The 15894-nt window shown below is 35.5% G+C and overlaps 3 protein-coding genes across 3 annotated transcripts in view; all 3 read left to right on the top strand.

Annotated features, from left to right (window-relative positions):
* The first annotated feature begins 811 nt into the window (after window positions 1-811).
* LOC111687853 lies at window positions 812-12218 on the top strand. The gene is made up of 7 exons (XM_046951386.1): window positions 812-975; window positions 3847-7927; window positions 9263-9285; window positions 9396-9493; window positions 9574-10083; window positions 10991-11131; window positions 11187-12218. The coding sequence occupies exons 1-7, from the start codon at window positions 963-965 to the stop codon at window positions 12108-12110; spliced, it is 5790 nt and encodes a 1929-aa protein (XP_046807342.1). The 5' UTR covers window positions 812-962; the 3' UTR covers window positions 12111-12218.
* Window positions 9217-10435, top strand: LOC111681905 (peritrophin-44-like). Its single transcript, XM_023443805.2, has 3 exons — window positions 9217-9332; window positions 9396-9493; window positions 9574-10435. The coding sequence occupies exons 1-3, from the start codon at window positions 9317-9319 to the stop codon at window positions 10288-10290; spliced, it is 831 nt and encodes a 276-aa protein (XP_023299573.2). The 5' UTR covers window positions 9217-9316; the 3' UTR covers window positions 10291-10435.
* Window positions 12219-13281: 1063 nt separating the features above from the next.
* The window catches only part of LOC111687851, a 6961-nt gene continuing 4348 nt past the window's right edge, over window positions 13282-15894 (top strand). The window contains exon 1 of the mRNA XM_023450328.2: window positions 13282-15659. Coding sequence (XP_023306096.2) covers window positions 13338-15659 — 2322 coding nt within the window. The 5' untranslated portion in view covers window positions 13282-13337. The remainder of the gene's footprint in view (window positions 15660-15894) is intronic.

Below are 15894 nucleotides of genomic sequence, written 5' to 3'. Positions count from 1 at the left end.
AGTTCTGTTCTAGTTCTGTTCTAGTTCTGTTCTAGTTCTGTTCTAGTTCTGTTCTAGTTCTGTTCTAGTTCTGTTCTAGTTCTGTTCTTGTTCTGTTCTAATTCTGTTATAGTTCTGTTTTAGTTCTATTTTAGTTCTAGTTCTCTTCTAGTTCTGTTCTAGTTCTGTTCTATTTCTGTTCTAATTCTGTTATAGTTCTGTTTTAGTTCTATTTTAGTTCTAGTTCTAGTTCTGTTCTAGTTCTGTTCTAGTTCTATTTTAGTTCTGTTCTAGTTCTGTTCTAGTTGTGTTCTAGTTGTGTTCTTGTTGTGTTCTAGTTGTGTTCTAGTTGTGTTCTAGTTGTGTTCTAGTTGTGTTCTGGTTCTGTTCTAGTTCTGTTCTAGTTGTGTTCTAGTTGTGTTCTAGTTGTGTTCTAGTTGTGTTCTAGTTGTGTTCTAGTTCTGTTCTAGTTCTGTTCTAGTTCTGTTCTAGTTCTGTTCTAGTTCTGTTCTAGTTCTGTTCTAGTTCTGTTCTAGTTCTGTTCTAGTTCTGTTCTGTTCTAATTATGTATATAAAATTTAAACAAAACTCCTCAAATGGCCTTCTTTATCTTCCGATACAAATTAAATTTTTTGTTTAATATTAAAGCAAATTTTTATTTTTGTTTTGACCAATTTTTTTCGATAATATTTTAATCTAACTTCATGTGCTTCCCTATCAGTTTCAAATGTTTTTACCGTCAGCTTTTTTTCAATCAAATAATGAATAATTTATCGGTAATATATTAGTTTATAACGACATTTCGAGGAGTTAAGAACGAAAAATAATTGGGTGGTTTAGAATAAAAAAAAGAAACAAACGAAAAACATTTAAAATTTCTGAAAATATTTAATTTTCACAGTGAAAAGTGAGGAAGTTTTGAAAAAAGGAATCTACTTTTTTAAAAAGTAGTTTAAGCAAAATAAAAATAAACTGAAAGAAAAATGTTTGCAAAAGGTGATTAATAAAAATTTTACTTTGTATTTATTCAACTGAACTTTATTATAAATAATTTGTAAATATTTAAATTACAATAGTTAAGGATCTAATATCCGTTCTTTAAAATTTGTTACAAAAATTTTAAAAGAAAAAATAAAAAAATAAATGTAAATATTTCATATAATTTGTTGTAATTTCTAATGTGAGCGATTTCAAACGTCAAAACGTTTAACATCAAGATAACGAATTTAATTTTATTAACAATAAATTTATAATTAGCAACAAAATAATACAATAACTAAATTATAATTTAATAAATAGAAACCACTTAAGTTATTTTATTATTTTAAACTACTTATGGCCATTAGACAGTGGGATGAAAAAAGCTATTGGAAACTAAAATTTTTAAAACAAATTTTTAACGAAAAATAATTTTTATTAAGAAAAATTTGTTTTGGTTTATTTTACTGAAAATTATTTAATCAATATGTTGAGAGTTGCTTAATTTTGTTATCATAACATTTATCATTTTCTCCACTGTGTCATGAGACTTGTGAATAACAATGATTTACAACTATTTCATAATTTAAAAAAAAATTAAAAACGTACTACTGATATTAATGTTTAAATCAATTTCAAAAAATATAATGGATTTTGAGGTTGTAAAGAAAGTCTATATCAGTTCTAGTTCACTTCCAGTTTAGTTCTTGTTCAGTTCTAGTTCAGTTCTAGTTCAGTTCTAGTTCAGTTCTAGTTCAGTTCTAGTTCAGTTTTAGTTCAGTTCTAGTTCAGTTCTAGTTCAGTTCTAGTTCAGTTCTAGTTCAGTTCTAGTTCAGTTCTAGTTCAGTTCTAGTTCAGTTCTAGTTCAGTTCTAGTTCAGTTCTAGTTCAGTTCTAGTTCAGATCTAGTTCAGTTCTAGTTCAGTTCTAGTTCATTTTTAGGTTTGTTCTAGTTTAATTCTAGTTCAGTTCTAGTTCAGTTCTAGTTCAGTTCTAGTTCAGTTCTAGTTCAGTTCTAGTTCAGTTCTAGTTCAGTTCTAGTTCAGTTCTAGTTCTAGTTCAGTTCTAGTTCAGTTCTAGTTCAGTTCTAGTTCAGTTCTAGTTCAGTTCTAGTTCAGTTCTAGTTCAGTTCTAGTTCAGTTCTAGTTCAGTTCTAGTTCAGTTCTAGTTCAGTTCTAGTTCAGTTCTAGTTCAGTTCTAGTTCAGTTCTAGTTCAGTTCTAGTTCAGTTCTAGTTCAGTTCTAGTTCAGTTCTAGTTCAGTTCTAGTTCAGTTCTAGTTCAGTTCTAGTTCAGTTCTAGTTCAGTTGTAGTTCAGTTCTAGTTCAGTTCTAGTTCAGTTCTAGTTCAGTTCTAGTTCAGTTCTAGTTCAGTTCTAGTTCAGTTCTAGTTCAGTTCTAGTTCAGTTCTAGTTCAGTTCTAGTTCTGTTATGGTTCTGTTATGGTTCTGTTCTAGTTCTGTTCTAGTTCTGTTCTAGTTCTGTTCTAGTTCTGTTCTAGTTCTGTTCTAGTTCTGTTCTAGTTCTGTTCTAGTTCTGTTCTAGTTCTGTTCTAGTTCTGTTCTAGTTCTGTTCTAGTTCTGTTCTAGTTCTGTTCTAGTTCTGTTCTAGTTCTGTTCTAGCTCTGTTCTAGTTCTGTTCTAGTTTTGTTCTAGTTCTGTTCTAGTTCTGTTCTAGTTCTGTTCTAGTTCTGTTCTAGTTCTGTTCTAGTTCTGTTCTAGTTCTGTTCTAGTTCTGTTCTAGTTTCTGTTCTAGTTCTGTTCTAGTTCTGTTCTAGTTCTGTTCTAGTTCTGTTCTAGTTCTGTTCTAGTTCTGTTCTAGTTCTGTTCTAGTTCTGTTCTAGTTCTGTTCTAGTTCTGTTCTAGTTCTGTTCTAGTTCTGTTCTAGTTCTGTTCTAGTTCTGTTCTAGTTCTGTTCTAGTTGTGTTCTAGTTCTGTTCTAGATCTGTTCTAGTTCAGTTCTAGTTCTGTTCTAGTTCTGTTCTAGTTCTGTTCTAGTTCTGTTCTAGTTCTGTTCTAGTTCTGTTCTAGTTCTGTTCTAGTTCTGTTCTAGTTCTGTTCTAATTCTGTTCTAGTTCTGTTCTAGCTCTGTTCTAGTTCTGTGCTAGTTCTGTTCTTGTTCTGTTCTAGTTGTGTTCTAGTTGTGTTCTAGTTGTGTTCTAGTTGTTTTCTAGTTGTGTTCTAGTTCTGTTCTAGATCTGTTCTAGTTCTGTTCTAGTTCTGTTCTAGTTATGTTCTAGTTCTGTTCTAGTTCTGTTCTAGTTCTGTTCTAGTTCTGTTCTAGTTCTGTTCTAGTTCTGTTCTAGTTCTGTTCTAGTTCTGTTCTAGTTCTGTTCTAGTTCTGTTCTAGTTCTGTTCTAGTTCTGTTCTAGTTCTGTTCTAGTTCTGTTCTAGTTCTGTTCTAGTTCTGTTCTAGTTCTGTTCTAGTTCTGTTCTAGTTCTGTTCTAGTTCTGTTCTAGTTCTGTTCTAGTTCTGTTCTAGTTCTGTTCTAGTTCTGTTCTAGTTCTGTTCTAGTTCTGTTCTAGTTCTGTTCTAGTTCTGTTCTAGTTCTGTTCTAGTTCTGTTCTAGTTCTGTTCTAGTTCTGTTCTAGTTCTGTTCTAGTTCTGTTCTAGTTCTGTTCTAGTTCTGTTCTAGTTTTGTTCTAGTTCTGTTCTAGTTCTGTTCTAGTTCTGTTCTATTCTAGTTCTGTTCTAGTTCTGTTCTAGTTCTGTTCTAGTTCTGTTCTAGTTCTGTTCTAGTTTTGTTCTAGTTCTGTTCTAGTTCTGTTCTTGTTCTGTTCTAGTTCAGTTCTAGTTCAGTTCTAGTTCAGTTCTAGTTCAGTTCTAATTCTGTTCTAGTTCTGTTTCAGTTATGTTCAATAAATTCAATAAATTCTCTATCTCTTTTTTTAAGGTACACCTGCAAAACATGTTCTACTTTTTGCCGTTCTAGCCCTAACCCTCTCGCAGGTCACCAGTGACTGGTTAACATGCTATTCTCAACCAAATGGCGTGGTGCTGCCCGTTGATGCCGATTGTCATGTTTATATATATTGTCTAGATCAAACACCTTTCACTATACCTTGTCCCTATGATATGGGTTTTAGTAAATCAGCCGGTGGTTGTGTAGATTATAAACAATCCGATTGCGTAGCCGATAGCACAGTACCATCTGTTCGTTATCATCAAAATCGTAACAACTGTGACAACGAACAAAGACCAGCAAACAAACAGGCTTGTGTTGGACAACCTTTTGGAGAGTTGGTACCCTATCCGGGAGATTGTTCAAAATTTCTGGTGTGTAATTGCGAATATCCAACGGTAAAGCAGTGTGGTCCAGGTACTTGGTTCGATAATATTCTTAAAGTCTGTAATTACCCACATGCTGTGCATTGTGAGGATGGCAATGGAGGAACCACAACCAGTAAACCAACAACTGAAGCCGAAACCTCAACTGAGTCTGGGGTTTGGGGTAAAGATTGTGAAACACCAGCCGGCATGTCGAATGATATTTGTTTAAATTACTCGAATGGCGTTTTACTGCGTTATCCTTATAATTGTAATGCTTATATTAATTGCACTATGGGATGTCCGGTCATGAATTATTGTCAACCAGACAAGGTTTTCAATAACTTTTTGAAAATTTGCGATACACCAGATACAGCTCAATGTGTAGAGTTGCCAATGCCCACCACAACAACAGAGAAAACTACCACCGAAGTAACTACAAAAACTCCTGAAGTTACTACAACAACTCCGGAAGTAACTTCAACAACTCCTGAAGTAACAACGACTACAACTGAGTCCGGAGAGTGGGGTCAAGATTGTCAAGCACCTAACGGTATGTCAGCCGATATTTGTTTAAAATATTCCGATGGCATTCTCTTGCGTTATCCTTATGATTGTAATGCTTATATTAATTGTACACACGGATGTCCGGTCATGAATTATTGCCAGCCCGATAAGGTTTTTAATGATTTTCTCAAGATTTGTGATACACCAGATACAGCTCATTGCATAGAATTACCTCTAACGACTATGGCAACTACAACAACAGAGGAAACTACTACCACTAGTCCAGTGCAAACTACAACCGAGCTAACTACTACCACTAAACCTTACGAATGTATACCTCCCTTAATGGTTGAAGAAGATATTTGCTCTAGTCTCGGATACTCGGAAGAGTATCAGAGCTATCCTTACAACTGTTCGGCCTATGTGATTTGTCAGGGCGATAAACCATGTCTGGAATATTGTGAAAATGGTAAAATTTTCAATCCCCTATTGGGAATCTGTGATGAAGATGTAGAATGTGAGGAATTGCCTTTACCCACAACAACTACTACTGCCACACCCATAACTACTACGCTACCGCCTGATGTAAATCCTGACTTGTGCCAGGGCAAAGAAGACTATACTATTTATCCTTATGCTGGAGACTGTAGCCAATATTTACAGTGTCTGAAGGGTGAAGTCAAGCTGGAGACCTGTCCCAATGGTTGGCTATTCAACTCGCAATTAATGCTTTGTGATAAAGCCTCAGAAGAGGTATGTTATGCGGGACCTACAACAGTAACAACAACTGAGACACCTAGCACCACACCTTCAGACATTTATGAACCATGTGTGGGCCAACCGCTGGGCACTACTTTCCCCTATAAGGAAAATTGTGCTCTCTATTACTTTTGCCGTAAGAATGGTCTTTATTATATCATATCCTGTCCTAATAATAACTACTATGACCCGCAAACGGGTGATTGTGGTCCTGATGTTTCGAGCACAGCTTGCTTGGCAGAGGCGACCACTACAGCAGCTCCCACTACTGTTAGCACTACATTAAGTCCCTCACAGAAGTGTAGAAATCAAGCGGCCGGTATTACATATCCTTATGAGGAAGATTGTACTAAATATATATACTGTAAAGGCAATGGTGGTTATGTGATCTTAAATTGTCCCTATAACAACTATTACTATCCGGATTCAGGAGACTGTGGTCCCAGCGATGATGTCAACATATGTCGTAAATCAAGTCAAACCACTACAGCAGCCACCACCACGGAAATTACTTCGACCGTGGCGCCAACAACACCTAAACCGGTTTTAGGCATTTGCGGTAATTATAGTAATGGTGAACTTATACCCTACCCCGATAATTGTCAGAAATATATCAGCTGTGTTAAGCCCATACCGGTAGGGTTTTATTGTAATAACTATTGGTATTTCAATGAGCAGCAACAGAAATGTGTACCAGATTCTGAAGGTACTTGCACTGAATTACCTTCTAATGTAACTACAACACCCGCTACTCCCGGCGATATTTGTGAGGGTCTTAAAGAGGGAGATTGGCAAATTTATCCCTCGAACTGTCAATTCTATTATGAATGTCTAGGCGATGGTTATTACATGTTAAAGATATGTGAAGAAAATGAATATTTTGATCCACTAAAAGGACAGTGCAGTGCCCAAGTGGGGTCCAACTATTGTAAACAAGATTTTAATACTACCACACCTAAACCAAAACCCCAAGGTATCTGTTCGGGTCAAGATGAGGGAGCTAAAGTGGCCTATCCTCATAATTGTACAAAATATATTGTTTGTAACAAACCCATACCGGTGGGTTTCAATTGTGACTCGGGCTTAGAGTTTAGTACAGAAGCACAGAGCTGCGTAACGCCTTCGCAATCTGATTGTGGTCTTAGTATTAGCACACCTACTACTACTACTACGCCAGCCACTACTAAACCTTACAATGAATGTACCAATAAACCAGATTTTACTCTTCTACCCGTTGAGGCAGACTGTGGCATGTTTATAATCTGTAAGGAAGATATAGAGCACTGGGCCTTCTGTAATGAGGGTGAATATTTTGATTTATCGGCTGGTAAATGTTTAAAATCTGCCAATGAAGATTCTTGCCGTCCTGCCACTACTACTGAACCCACCACCACTACCACGCTAGATCCTAATTTAGGACCCTGCTACAATAAACCCGACGGTTCGAAAATACCCTATCCCCATAATTGTACGAAATATATAATATGTCAGGAACCTTTAAATGTGGGCTATGATTGTCCGGAGGGTTTGGAATTTTCGGTGCATTACGAAGAATGTGTTTTACCCGAATTGGCAGATTGTAGTATAAAAACTACAACACCTACACCCACCACCACCACCACCGAGAAAACTACCACACCAGCCGCAACAGAAAGCTGTGAAAATAAACCTAACGGCGCCACATTGCCCTATCCCGAAGATTGTTCTAAATACTATATGTGCTTAAATGGTGGAAAGAAATTAGTCAATTGTATGCCGAATAGTTACTATGATCCCGCTACAGGAGAATGTGGTAATGATATATCACCTATAGCTTGTCAGGGGACGATAAATACTACGCCCCAGAGTCCCGAAGGTGTCTGCAGTGATGAATCTAATGGCTTTACCTATGCCAATAAACAAAATTGTTCTCTCTACTATATGTGTTTGGACCAATCGGAAGTAATGTGTTTATGTCAAAATAATAGCTACTACAATCCCTATAATGGAGAATGTGATAGTGAAGCCTCAGATACGGAATGTAAAGATCCCCTAACTACAATCACCACAGAGCCAGCGACAACAGAAGTTAGCACTACTTCAACAGAACCCTCAGGCGATAATATATGTTGCGGTCAAAAGGCCGGTACTTATTTACCTTATCCGGGTGATAAAACTCAATATGTTATATGCCAATATCCTCTGCCAATAGTCAACACCTGTCCCGAGGGCAGTTTATTCGATGAGCAGACCTTGAGCTGTAAATATTCTAAGGCATTTGCCATTACAAAACCAAATTGCGATGAGTCCAACTTTGGTCGTAGCATGGTCTATGAAGGTGAATGTACGAAATATTATTTCTGTTTTGGTTCAGAGGCCATAATAATGGATTGCAGTTTCGATTGGTATTATGATCCAGCAATGAATCAGTGTGTACCTCAGGAACAATATAAATGTCCCTGGTAAGGGAACGCCCGAAAAAATTTGAATACATATTAATAAAATTAAACGAAACTAAATAAATATTAACACAACAGCAAAATTTTGGAGATTTATTTCTTAATCATAGATCAAGTTATAGAAACTATAGTTCAGAAACTAGACTACAAACTAGAGCATAAACTACATTATAAACTAGACTATAGACTAGACCATGGCACAGACTATAAAAAAAAAATATCTTATACTTATGTTATCTGGGTGATTTACTTTTCACTTGCACACTATCATCAGTGTGCGAGTGGCAAATTTAATCAATGAAATGTAACTTAAAACTTGTTACTTTTTAATCAATGATCTTATCATTATTTTCTTTACAAGACACCTTCGTTTCATGTTTCTTTAAATTTAGAAATGAATACAATAAAATTTTCGCCAAATAAAAGTGTTAAGAATCACTTTAATATAAGTCCACTGTCAACAGTTTTTTACCATTATCTATATTGAAAATAAAAACACTGTTATCAGAAGAAATATAATTAAAGAAGTACAAATCTAATTTCATGGGAAAATTTTAATCAATTTAGCGGAAAAATATAAAAAAGATAAATGATTCAAAGACCTTTGATATCTTAGGAGGTAAATATCATTAATAAGAAATTGCATTAAATTGATCCCTGTCAATTCTGTATCCTTGTATTCTCTACTTAGAACTGCACCTGAACTAGAACTGAACTAGAACTATAATAAAACTGAACTAGAACTGAATCAGAACCAGAAGTAAAATAGAACTGAATTAGAACTGAACTAAAACTTGCCTAGAATTGAACTAGAACTAAACTAGAACTGAACTAGAACTGAACTAGAACTGAACTAGAACTGAACTAGAACTGAACTAGAACTGAACTAGAACTGAACTAGAACTGAACTAGAACTGAACTAGAACTGAACTAGAACTGAACTAGAACTGAACTAGAACTGAACTAGAACTGAACTAGAACTGAACTAGAACTGAACTAGAACTGAACTAGAACTGAACTGGAACTGAACTAGAACTGAACTAGAACTTCATACTCGATCTGAGACATTTAGTGACGTGGATTATTGCAATTTTCTCATCAAACGTTATTGTGTTTTGGAATTTAATGTAACATTTGTCTATAGTAGATATGATAAATCATATCAAAATATTTAATTGTATAGCATTTGTAATGTACAAACAAGATAAAGAATATTATTATTGGTGACTAATATCCCTCATAAAAAAGAAAACATCTTATTGATCACTATACATTACTTTTAAATATAAAACGCAATAGATATGCTTTTTTTTTGGCAAAACATTTTCGTATATAAAGGCAAAGATTTACGCAGACATCAAGTTAGTTTAAAACTTAAGAGTTGGAAATAAAATGTGGCAGAATAAAGGTAAAAATAACATTTTTAAATGATTTGTTCGAGTTTTTTATCTTAATGGCTTATTTGTTACAGTATTTTTGGTTCTTTTGATTTGCTGTTATAACGCAAGATTTGGTAACTCTCAGACATCACCTAGTCCCAACCTATTAACCGATGTGGAATTAAAAGAGGTATGTATATAGAAGTTTCAATTATATCTCATTAATGTTTAAAAAAATTTTAATCCCTTTCTCTGCTCCTCTTTCGCTAGCTTTGTCAAGGAATTGAATTTCAATATATAGCCCATCCTAGCAATCAACAAAGTTATATAATATGTATACCAGGCGGTGGGATCGAAAAGCAGTGTGACCCCAGTAATTGTTTTGATGAACGCAAGCCACCCTGTTCCACCACCTGTAGTGCCAATACAAATGTACCCGATCAAAAAACCAAAGATTATTGCAATGATGATGATACACCTCTATTGGATCGTGTGGCTAATGATAAAGATTGTGATTCCTATTTCATTTGTGTGGGTAAAAATGTAGATCCTCTGGCACAAAAATGTCCAACGAATCAACATTTTTCCGAAAAACACAAAACTTGTATGAGCTATCATGAAGCCAATTGTGCTGCCAATTCGAAATGGTGTAAAAATCGTCGAGATAATACACGATTTCCCAAGGACACTTGCTACGAATACTATGAGTGTCAAGCGGAGATTACGTTAACAAAAACATGCTCCTACGGTGAACATTTCGATAAGGATTTGGGTCAATGTGTAAGTGGTATTTGTCAAGATGATAAGAGAGTTCCAGATTGTAAAAATGAAAAGGATGGTTTCCGCTTGCGTCATTCCAAATGCTATAAATATTTTGTGTGCTTAAACCAAGCTCTGTTCGAGGCGCAATGTGCCAACGGTTACTATTTTGAAAGCGATCGGGGTGTGTGTATGAAAGACACCTATAAAGTCTGTAATGATGATTAAATAAAGAAAGTAATAACTGATATTTTTTAAGCCTTCCATTCTAATTCATTCAGAACTAGAACAGAACTAGTTTTAAGCCTTCCATTCTAATTCATTCAGAACTAGAACAGAACTAGAACAGAACTAGAACAGAAGTAGAACAGAACTAGAACAGAACTAGAACAGAACTAGAACAGAACTAGAACAGAACTAGAACAGAACTAGAACAGAACTAGAACAGAACTAGAACAGAACTAGAACAGAACTAAAACAGAACCAGAACAGAACTAAAACAGAAATAGAACTAAACGAGAAGTAAACTATAACTGATATAAACTAAACGGGTTTGTCCCCTATGGTGTTAATGTCTATGTTGTTTTTTCCCTTATTTTTACCGTTAATTCTCAGGAATTTGAAAATCATTAATGTAATTTCTATAAAATGTGTTCATATCATGTACAAACAAATACTTCATATTGCCTTTGAAACTTGCAGTTCTTTGCAATTCGAAGATAATAAGTATTTTTTATCAATTTTAAGATTACAGTGCTGACCAAAACATTCCTCATAAGTAAATAAAGAATAAAGCCAATTCTTTTAACGCTGATTAAGTTGAAGTGGAAAAGAAATGTAAATTTATCTTGGTCAAGTTAACATCTTAGTTCAAGGTAGTTTGAAATGAATTATCATAATAAAGGGATTTTGAAATAATATATAAAAGAGTTGGATAAGATTTATAATTGCAGTTATTTTTCAACACTTCTTGCAACTACAATTTGCACAGTTAATGAAAATGTTTTCTTTTCGGAAAGTTTTACTAAGTTTAATTTTAATTAATGGCAGTTTGGGTCTGGAATATGGGGTAAGAGTTCTTTATATAGAGTACTTCTGAAACTTAAAATATCGAAATTTCTCAGGCCTCCCCTATTCCACATACGGATTGTCCCCTTATTGATGATGTCAATCACGCTGTAATGCTGCCTTACCCTCAGGATTGTTCGAAATACTACAGCTGTTCGAATGGTAATGCCTATTTGCAGCAATGTCCCAATAACTTACACTGGAGTCCTTTAACCTATCGTTGTGATTATCCTGAGATAGCCAAATGTGAAGTGGGAATTTTAAACTCCCCTCCAACAACAGCAGCCATAGTTCCGCCTTATTTAACCGCCTCCCCAACAGGCGAGATCATATATCAGCTATTACTCAGTGATTGCAGCAAATACTATAAATGTCAGGCCATGATCTGTCCCACAAACTATCATTGGAATGCTTTAACTCAGGCATGTGATTTTCCCCACAATGCTCATTGCCCCTTCCTGATGGGAATATTAACAGCTGTGGAGGGCTTAACCGTAAACTCAAACCTGCAACAGCCCTTAACTCTTCCCTTTACAACCAATTCTAGTGAAATGTTTGCTCAAGTTTATCCTAACGATTGCTCTAAATACTATCAATGTCAGTCTATGCTCTGTCCAGCCAATTATCATTGGAATTATCGCTCACAACAATGCGATTTACCTCAATTGGCTCAGTGTCCCTGGCAGACTCAATTATCGTCCGTAACGCCAACTAACACTGTTGCTGTGCCGACTGCTTTTACTGCCCCTCCTACTCCCGCCACTATGGGACCACCCATTGTGGTCACTGAAAATCCCCTGCTAGACTGCCCAGAATGTCAACATTTATGTGATGGTTATCTTCATCAATATTTGCCACATCCTCACGATTGTCATAAATTTATACAGTGCAATGGTTGGAGTTATATACACACCTGTCCAGATAATCTATTTTGGAATGCTGTCTTAAATACTTGTGATCGTGTTTGTGTTACAAATTAAGATTTATTTTGGTCAAAAATCTAAAAAATATCGGACCATTTTAAATATTCGATTTTAAATGTAGATTTTATTCATTTGGCCTTGAAATATATCAGTTCTATAAAATTCTTTGAATTATTTGATATAGCACAGAACTAGAACACAACTAGAACAGAACTAGAACAGAACTAGAACAGAACTAGAACAGAACTAGAACAGAACTAGAACAGAACTAGAACAGAACTAGAACAGAACTAGAACAGAACTAGAACAGAACTAGAACAGAACTAGAACAGAACTAGAACAGAACTAGAACAGAACTAGAACAGAACTAGAACAGAACTAGAACAGAACTAGAACAGAAATAGAACAGAACTAGAACAGAACTAGAACAGAGCTAGAACAGAACTAGAACAGAACTTGAACTAGAACAGTTCCAGTGAGAGTTGCAATTACAAGATACAATAGCATTTAATTACCTGATTAATTACATTTTACTTTAAATAGTATATCCGACGTTGTTAGAAGCTTTTTTTCAAACTAACTTAAAGATAATGAATTTTTCTAGATAAAAATTTTCTACTATCAGCGTTGTCGGTTAATGCCATTAAGTGGCAAAATAAGTTATATCGAAATTTATCAATAAAAATCGATAACGAGTTATTTGATGAGTATTTGTTAAACACATTAACTAAAACATATTTTAAGGCTGAAAAATATATTTTAATTGTTAAAACCTTAAACATTTTTAAACGAAGCTGTAAAACATTTATTGGACTTAGTCTACTTTTAATATTAGCCTTGTAATGACTTAGTCTACTTTTAATATTAGCCTTGTAATGAGTAGATTGACAAATATGAATATTAATTAAGAATCTTGGGTTATTTGTTAATTATTTGTCTTTGTTAAAGAAAATTTATTTACTGTCTTGTCAAATTGTTTAAAGAGCTATGTTACATCTCTTACAAAAGTAACAAATTAGCAAGTATTTGCTGTTGTTTAATTCTCTGTAAAATGCAGTTTATTTATTTACCCGAAAAAACTCTTCACTTTATAGATAAGGGAAAAAACAAAATTTTTATTGACTAATTTAGTTTTTTTCTATTTTATTAACAACTTTTCCCTGTTTACTAACTACAAAAATTTTATAAATTTGAGTGAAAAGCATGTAAATCTATGCAGTTTTGCAAATTACTTTAAACGGTTCAGTTTTTAGTCGCTTAAAATTTTCAAGTGTTTTAGAAAAAATGTTTAGTTATTTAATAGTTTTGAATGTTGTTGGGTGTTTATGGAGCGCCGAAGGATATTCGATGCATAGAAATTTATTCAGTGAAGAAGTTATTGAGAACGTGTGCAATCAAGGTGGGCAATATCATGCTGATCCTTATGATTGCCAATATTTTATACAATGCAGTAATGGCATACCTTATAGACAGAAGTGTGCCATTCCTTTGTATTGGAATCAAAAGCGATTGACCTGTCAGTGGTCGGGACTTCATTGTAGTGAACAGATAGGAACAACGACAAAAGGAACAACAACTACAGAGGTTACCACCACTACAGTTTCGGATACTACATCCTCCAAAGACACTTCGACAGAACCTCCATGTCCTACAGATGAAACAACTACAGAGGAGCCAGAAACTACCACAGAGTCTTCGTCAACAACATTCCCAACTCCATGCCCCACAGAAATTACAACTACTAAGGAGCCAGAAACTACCACAGAGTCTCCTTCAACAACATCCGCGCCTCCATGTCCAACAGAAGTTACAACTACTGTAGAACCTGAAACAACCAGTGTAACAACAACAAAGTCTCCATCAACAACTTCGCCACTTCCATGTCCAACAGAAGCAACAACTACTGAAAACCTACCAACAGAAATGCCCACAAGCTCAGAAGCTTCTACTTCAACAGATGCTACAGCATCCGAAGGGCCTTCAACATCTGTCTCCTCTGAAATACCTATTGAAACCACAAAAGTAACTAGCTCAGAAGAATCATCAACAGCAGAAGCGGCTTCCTCAACTGAAGCCACAACTTCTAAAGATTCTTCAACCGAAATTTCTACATCCTCAGAGGCTCCGTCTGAAACGAGCAGTGCAACTGGTACTTCAACACCCTCTACTGAGGAAAGTTCGAAAAATACAGAAGAAGTATCCACAACCTCAGCATCAACAGATACCACTACTTCTCAAGGAACCTCTAGCGATATTTCAAGCACCTCAGAGGAACCAATTTCAACTTCCTCTGAGGTTCCCAATGAAACAACTTCTAAAAATCCCGAAGAAATGTCTACAACTTCAAAAGACAGCTCTTCAACAGAAAGAACAACATCTAAGGATAGTTCCACCGAAATTTCGAGCACAAGCACCGAAGATTCAACATCTTCGGAAACTATAGTCTCAACAGTTTCGACCACTTCCATTGAATCTTCAACTGAGTCTTCAGGATCATCAACGTTCACTACCGAGGAAACCTCTAAAAATCCCTCTGACACTAGTACACAATCGACATCGGCATCTACAGCTGTCGACTGTGAAGAAGGTGATGTTGATAGCTCATCGAATTGTGAATACTATATACAGTGTATCAATGGTCAACAGGTTATTATCAAATGTCCCGATGGTACTTATTGGAACCAAGAAATTGTAGCCTGTACCATAGATAACAGTCATTGTCATTATACAACAGCAGGAAGTGTCGCAACAACTTTGGAAGGATCCACAGAAGATGAAACTGCCACCACCAACGATGACAATCAAAGTGGCTCAACTACAATGTCAACAACAACGGGCAGTAGTTCTTCTTTAGAGACAACAACTTCTCTAGGATCTACTGCAAGCGATACCACTGAAAATGGTTCTTCTTCAGAGACAACTACTTCTCGCACATCTACAGAAATAACTACCGATAGAACAACTTCTAATAGTGGTTCTACTAACGAGTCAACAACATCGAATGAATCAACGGAAAGTGAAACAACTTCAAATGAATCCACAGTAAATGGTTCGTCTACAGAAGCAACAACATCTGGGGGATCGACGGAAAGCGAAACCACTACATATGAATCCACTATTAGTGAGTCATCATCGGAATCGGATACTTCTTCGGAGACAACAACTTCTCAAGGATCATCGGAAAGTGATGCAACTACCGAAAGTACTTCCCAAGGATCCTCAGAAACAACTACTAATGCTTCAACTTCGGAAAGTGATTCCACTTCAAATAAGGCAACTACCGAGCATGGTTCAACAGCAGATAATACCACTCCTAATGAAGCTTCCGCATCTACTTCAAACTCCTCTCCTTCACAAACCTCAACTACTAAAGAAGCTACTGCAACGACCTTTATTAAAACTTCTTCCGTAATTGCATCAACTTCTCTAAGACCCAATGTTTGCTTAAGCAACAGCAAGGAGTATCATGCAGATCCTAGTGATTGTAGCCGTTTCATAGAATGTGTTGATGGTTTGCCCAATGTTCTTAAATGTCCTGATTTACATTATTGGGACGCCCAGTCGGGCTCATGCGTTAAGGGTGATTGTCCTACAGGCACAACTTTGGCAGCTTAAATGGAATGAATCGTTTAAGATCTGGGAAAGATAATGAAAATCAAAATCATACATCAAACGTTTTATTTTTCAAATAAAAAAATCCTTGATACAACTAAACCGATATGATTCTGCTTTTGAACTAGAACAGAACTAGAATAGAACTAGAACAGAACTAGAACAGAACTAGAACAGAACTAGAACAGAACTAGAACAGAACTAAAACAGAACTAGAACAGAACTAGAA

This window comes from Lucilia cuprina, chromosome 5 (assembly GCF_022045245.1).
Source record: "Lucilia cuprina isolate Lc7/37 chromosome 5, ASM2204524v1, whole genome shotgun sequence".
Lineage (NCBI taxonomy): Eukaryota > Metazoa > Arthropoda > Insecta > Diptera > Calliphoridae > Lucilia > Lucilia cuprina.
The sequence above is the reverse complement of the archived record's forward strand: the minus strand, read 5'-3'. Positions and strand labels throughout refer to the sequence as shown.

Excerpts from the sequence above, each read along its gene's own strand:
- LOC111687853 (XM_046951386.1), top strand. Across the intron at positions 7,928-9,262 it reads GAACAATATAAATGTCCCTG|GCAAAGATTTACGCAGACAT; the intron begins GTAAGGGAACGC and ends TCGTATATAAAG. Across the intron at positions 9,494-9,573 it reads CCGATGTGGAATTAAAAGAG|CTTTGTCAAGGAATTGAATT; the intron begins GTATGTATATAG and ends CTCTTTCGCTAG.
- LOC111681905 (XM_023443805.2), top strand. Across the intron at positions 9,494-9,573 it reads CCGATGTGGAATTAAAAGAG|CTTTGTCAAGGAATTGAATT; the intron begins GTATGTATATAG and ends CTCTTTCGCTAG.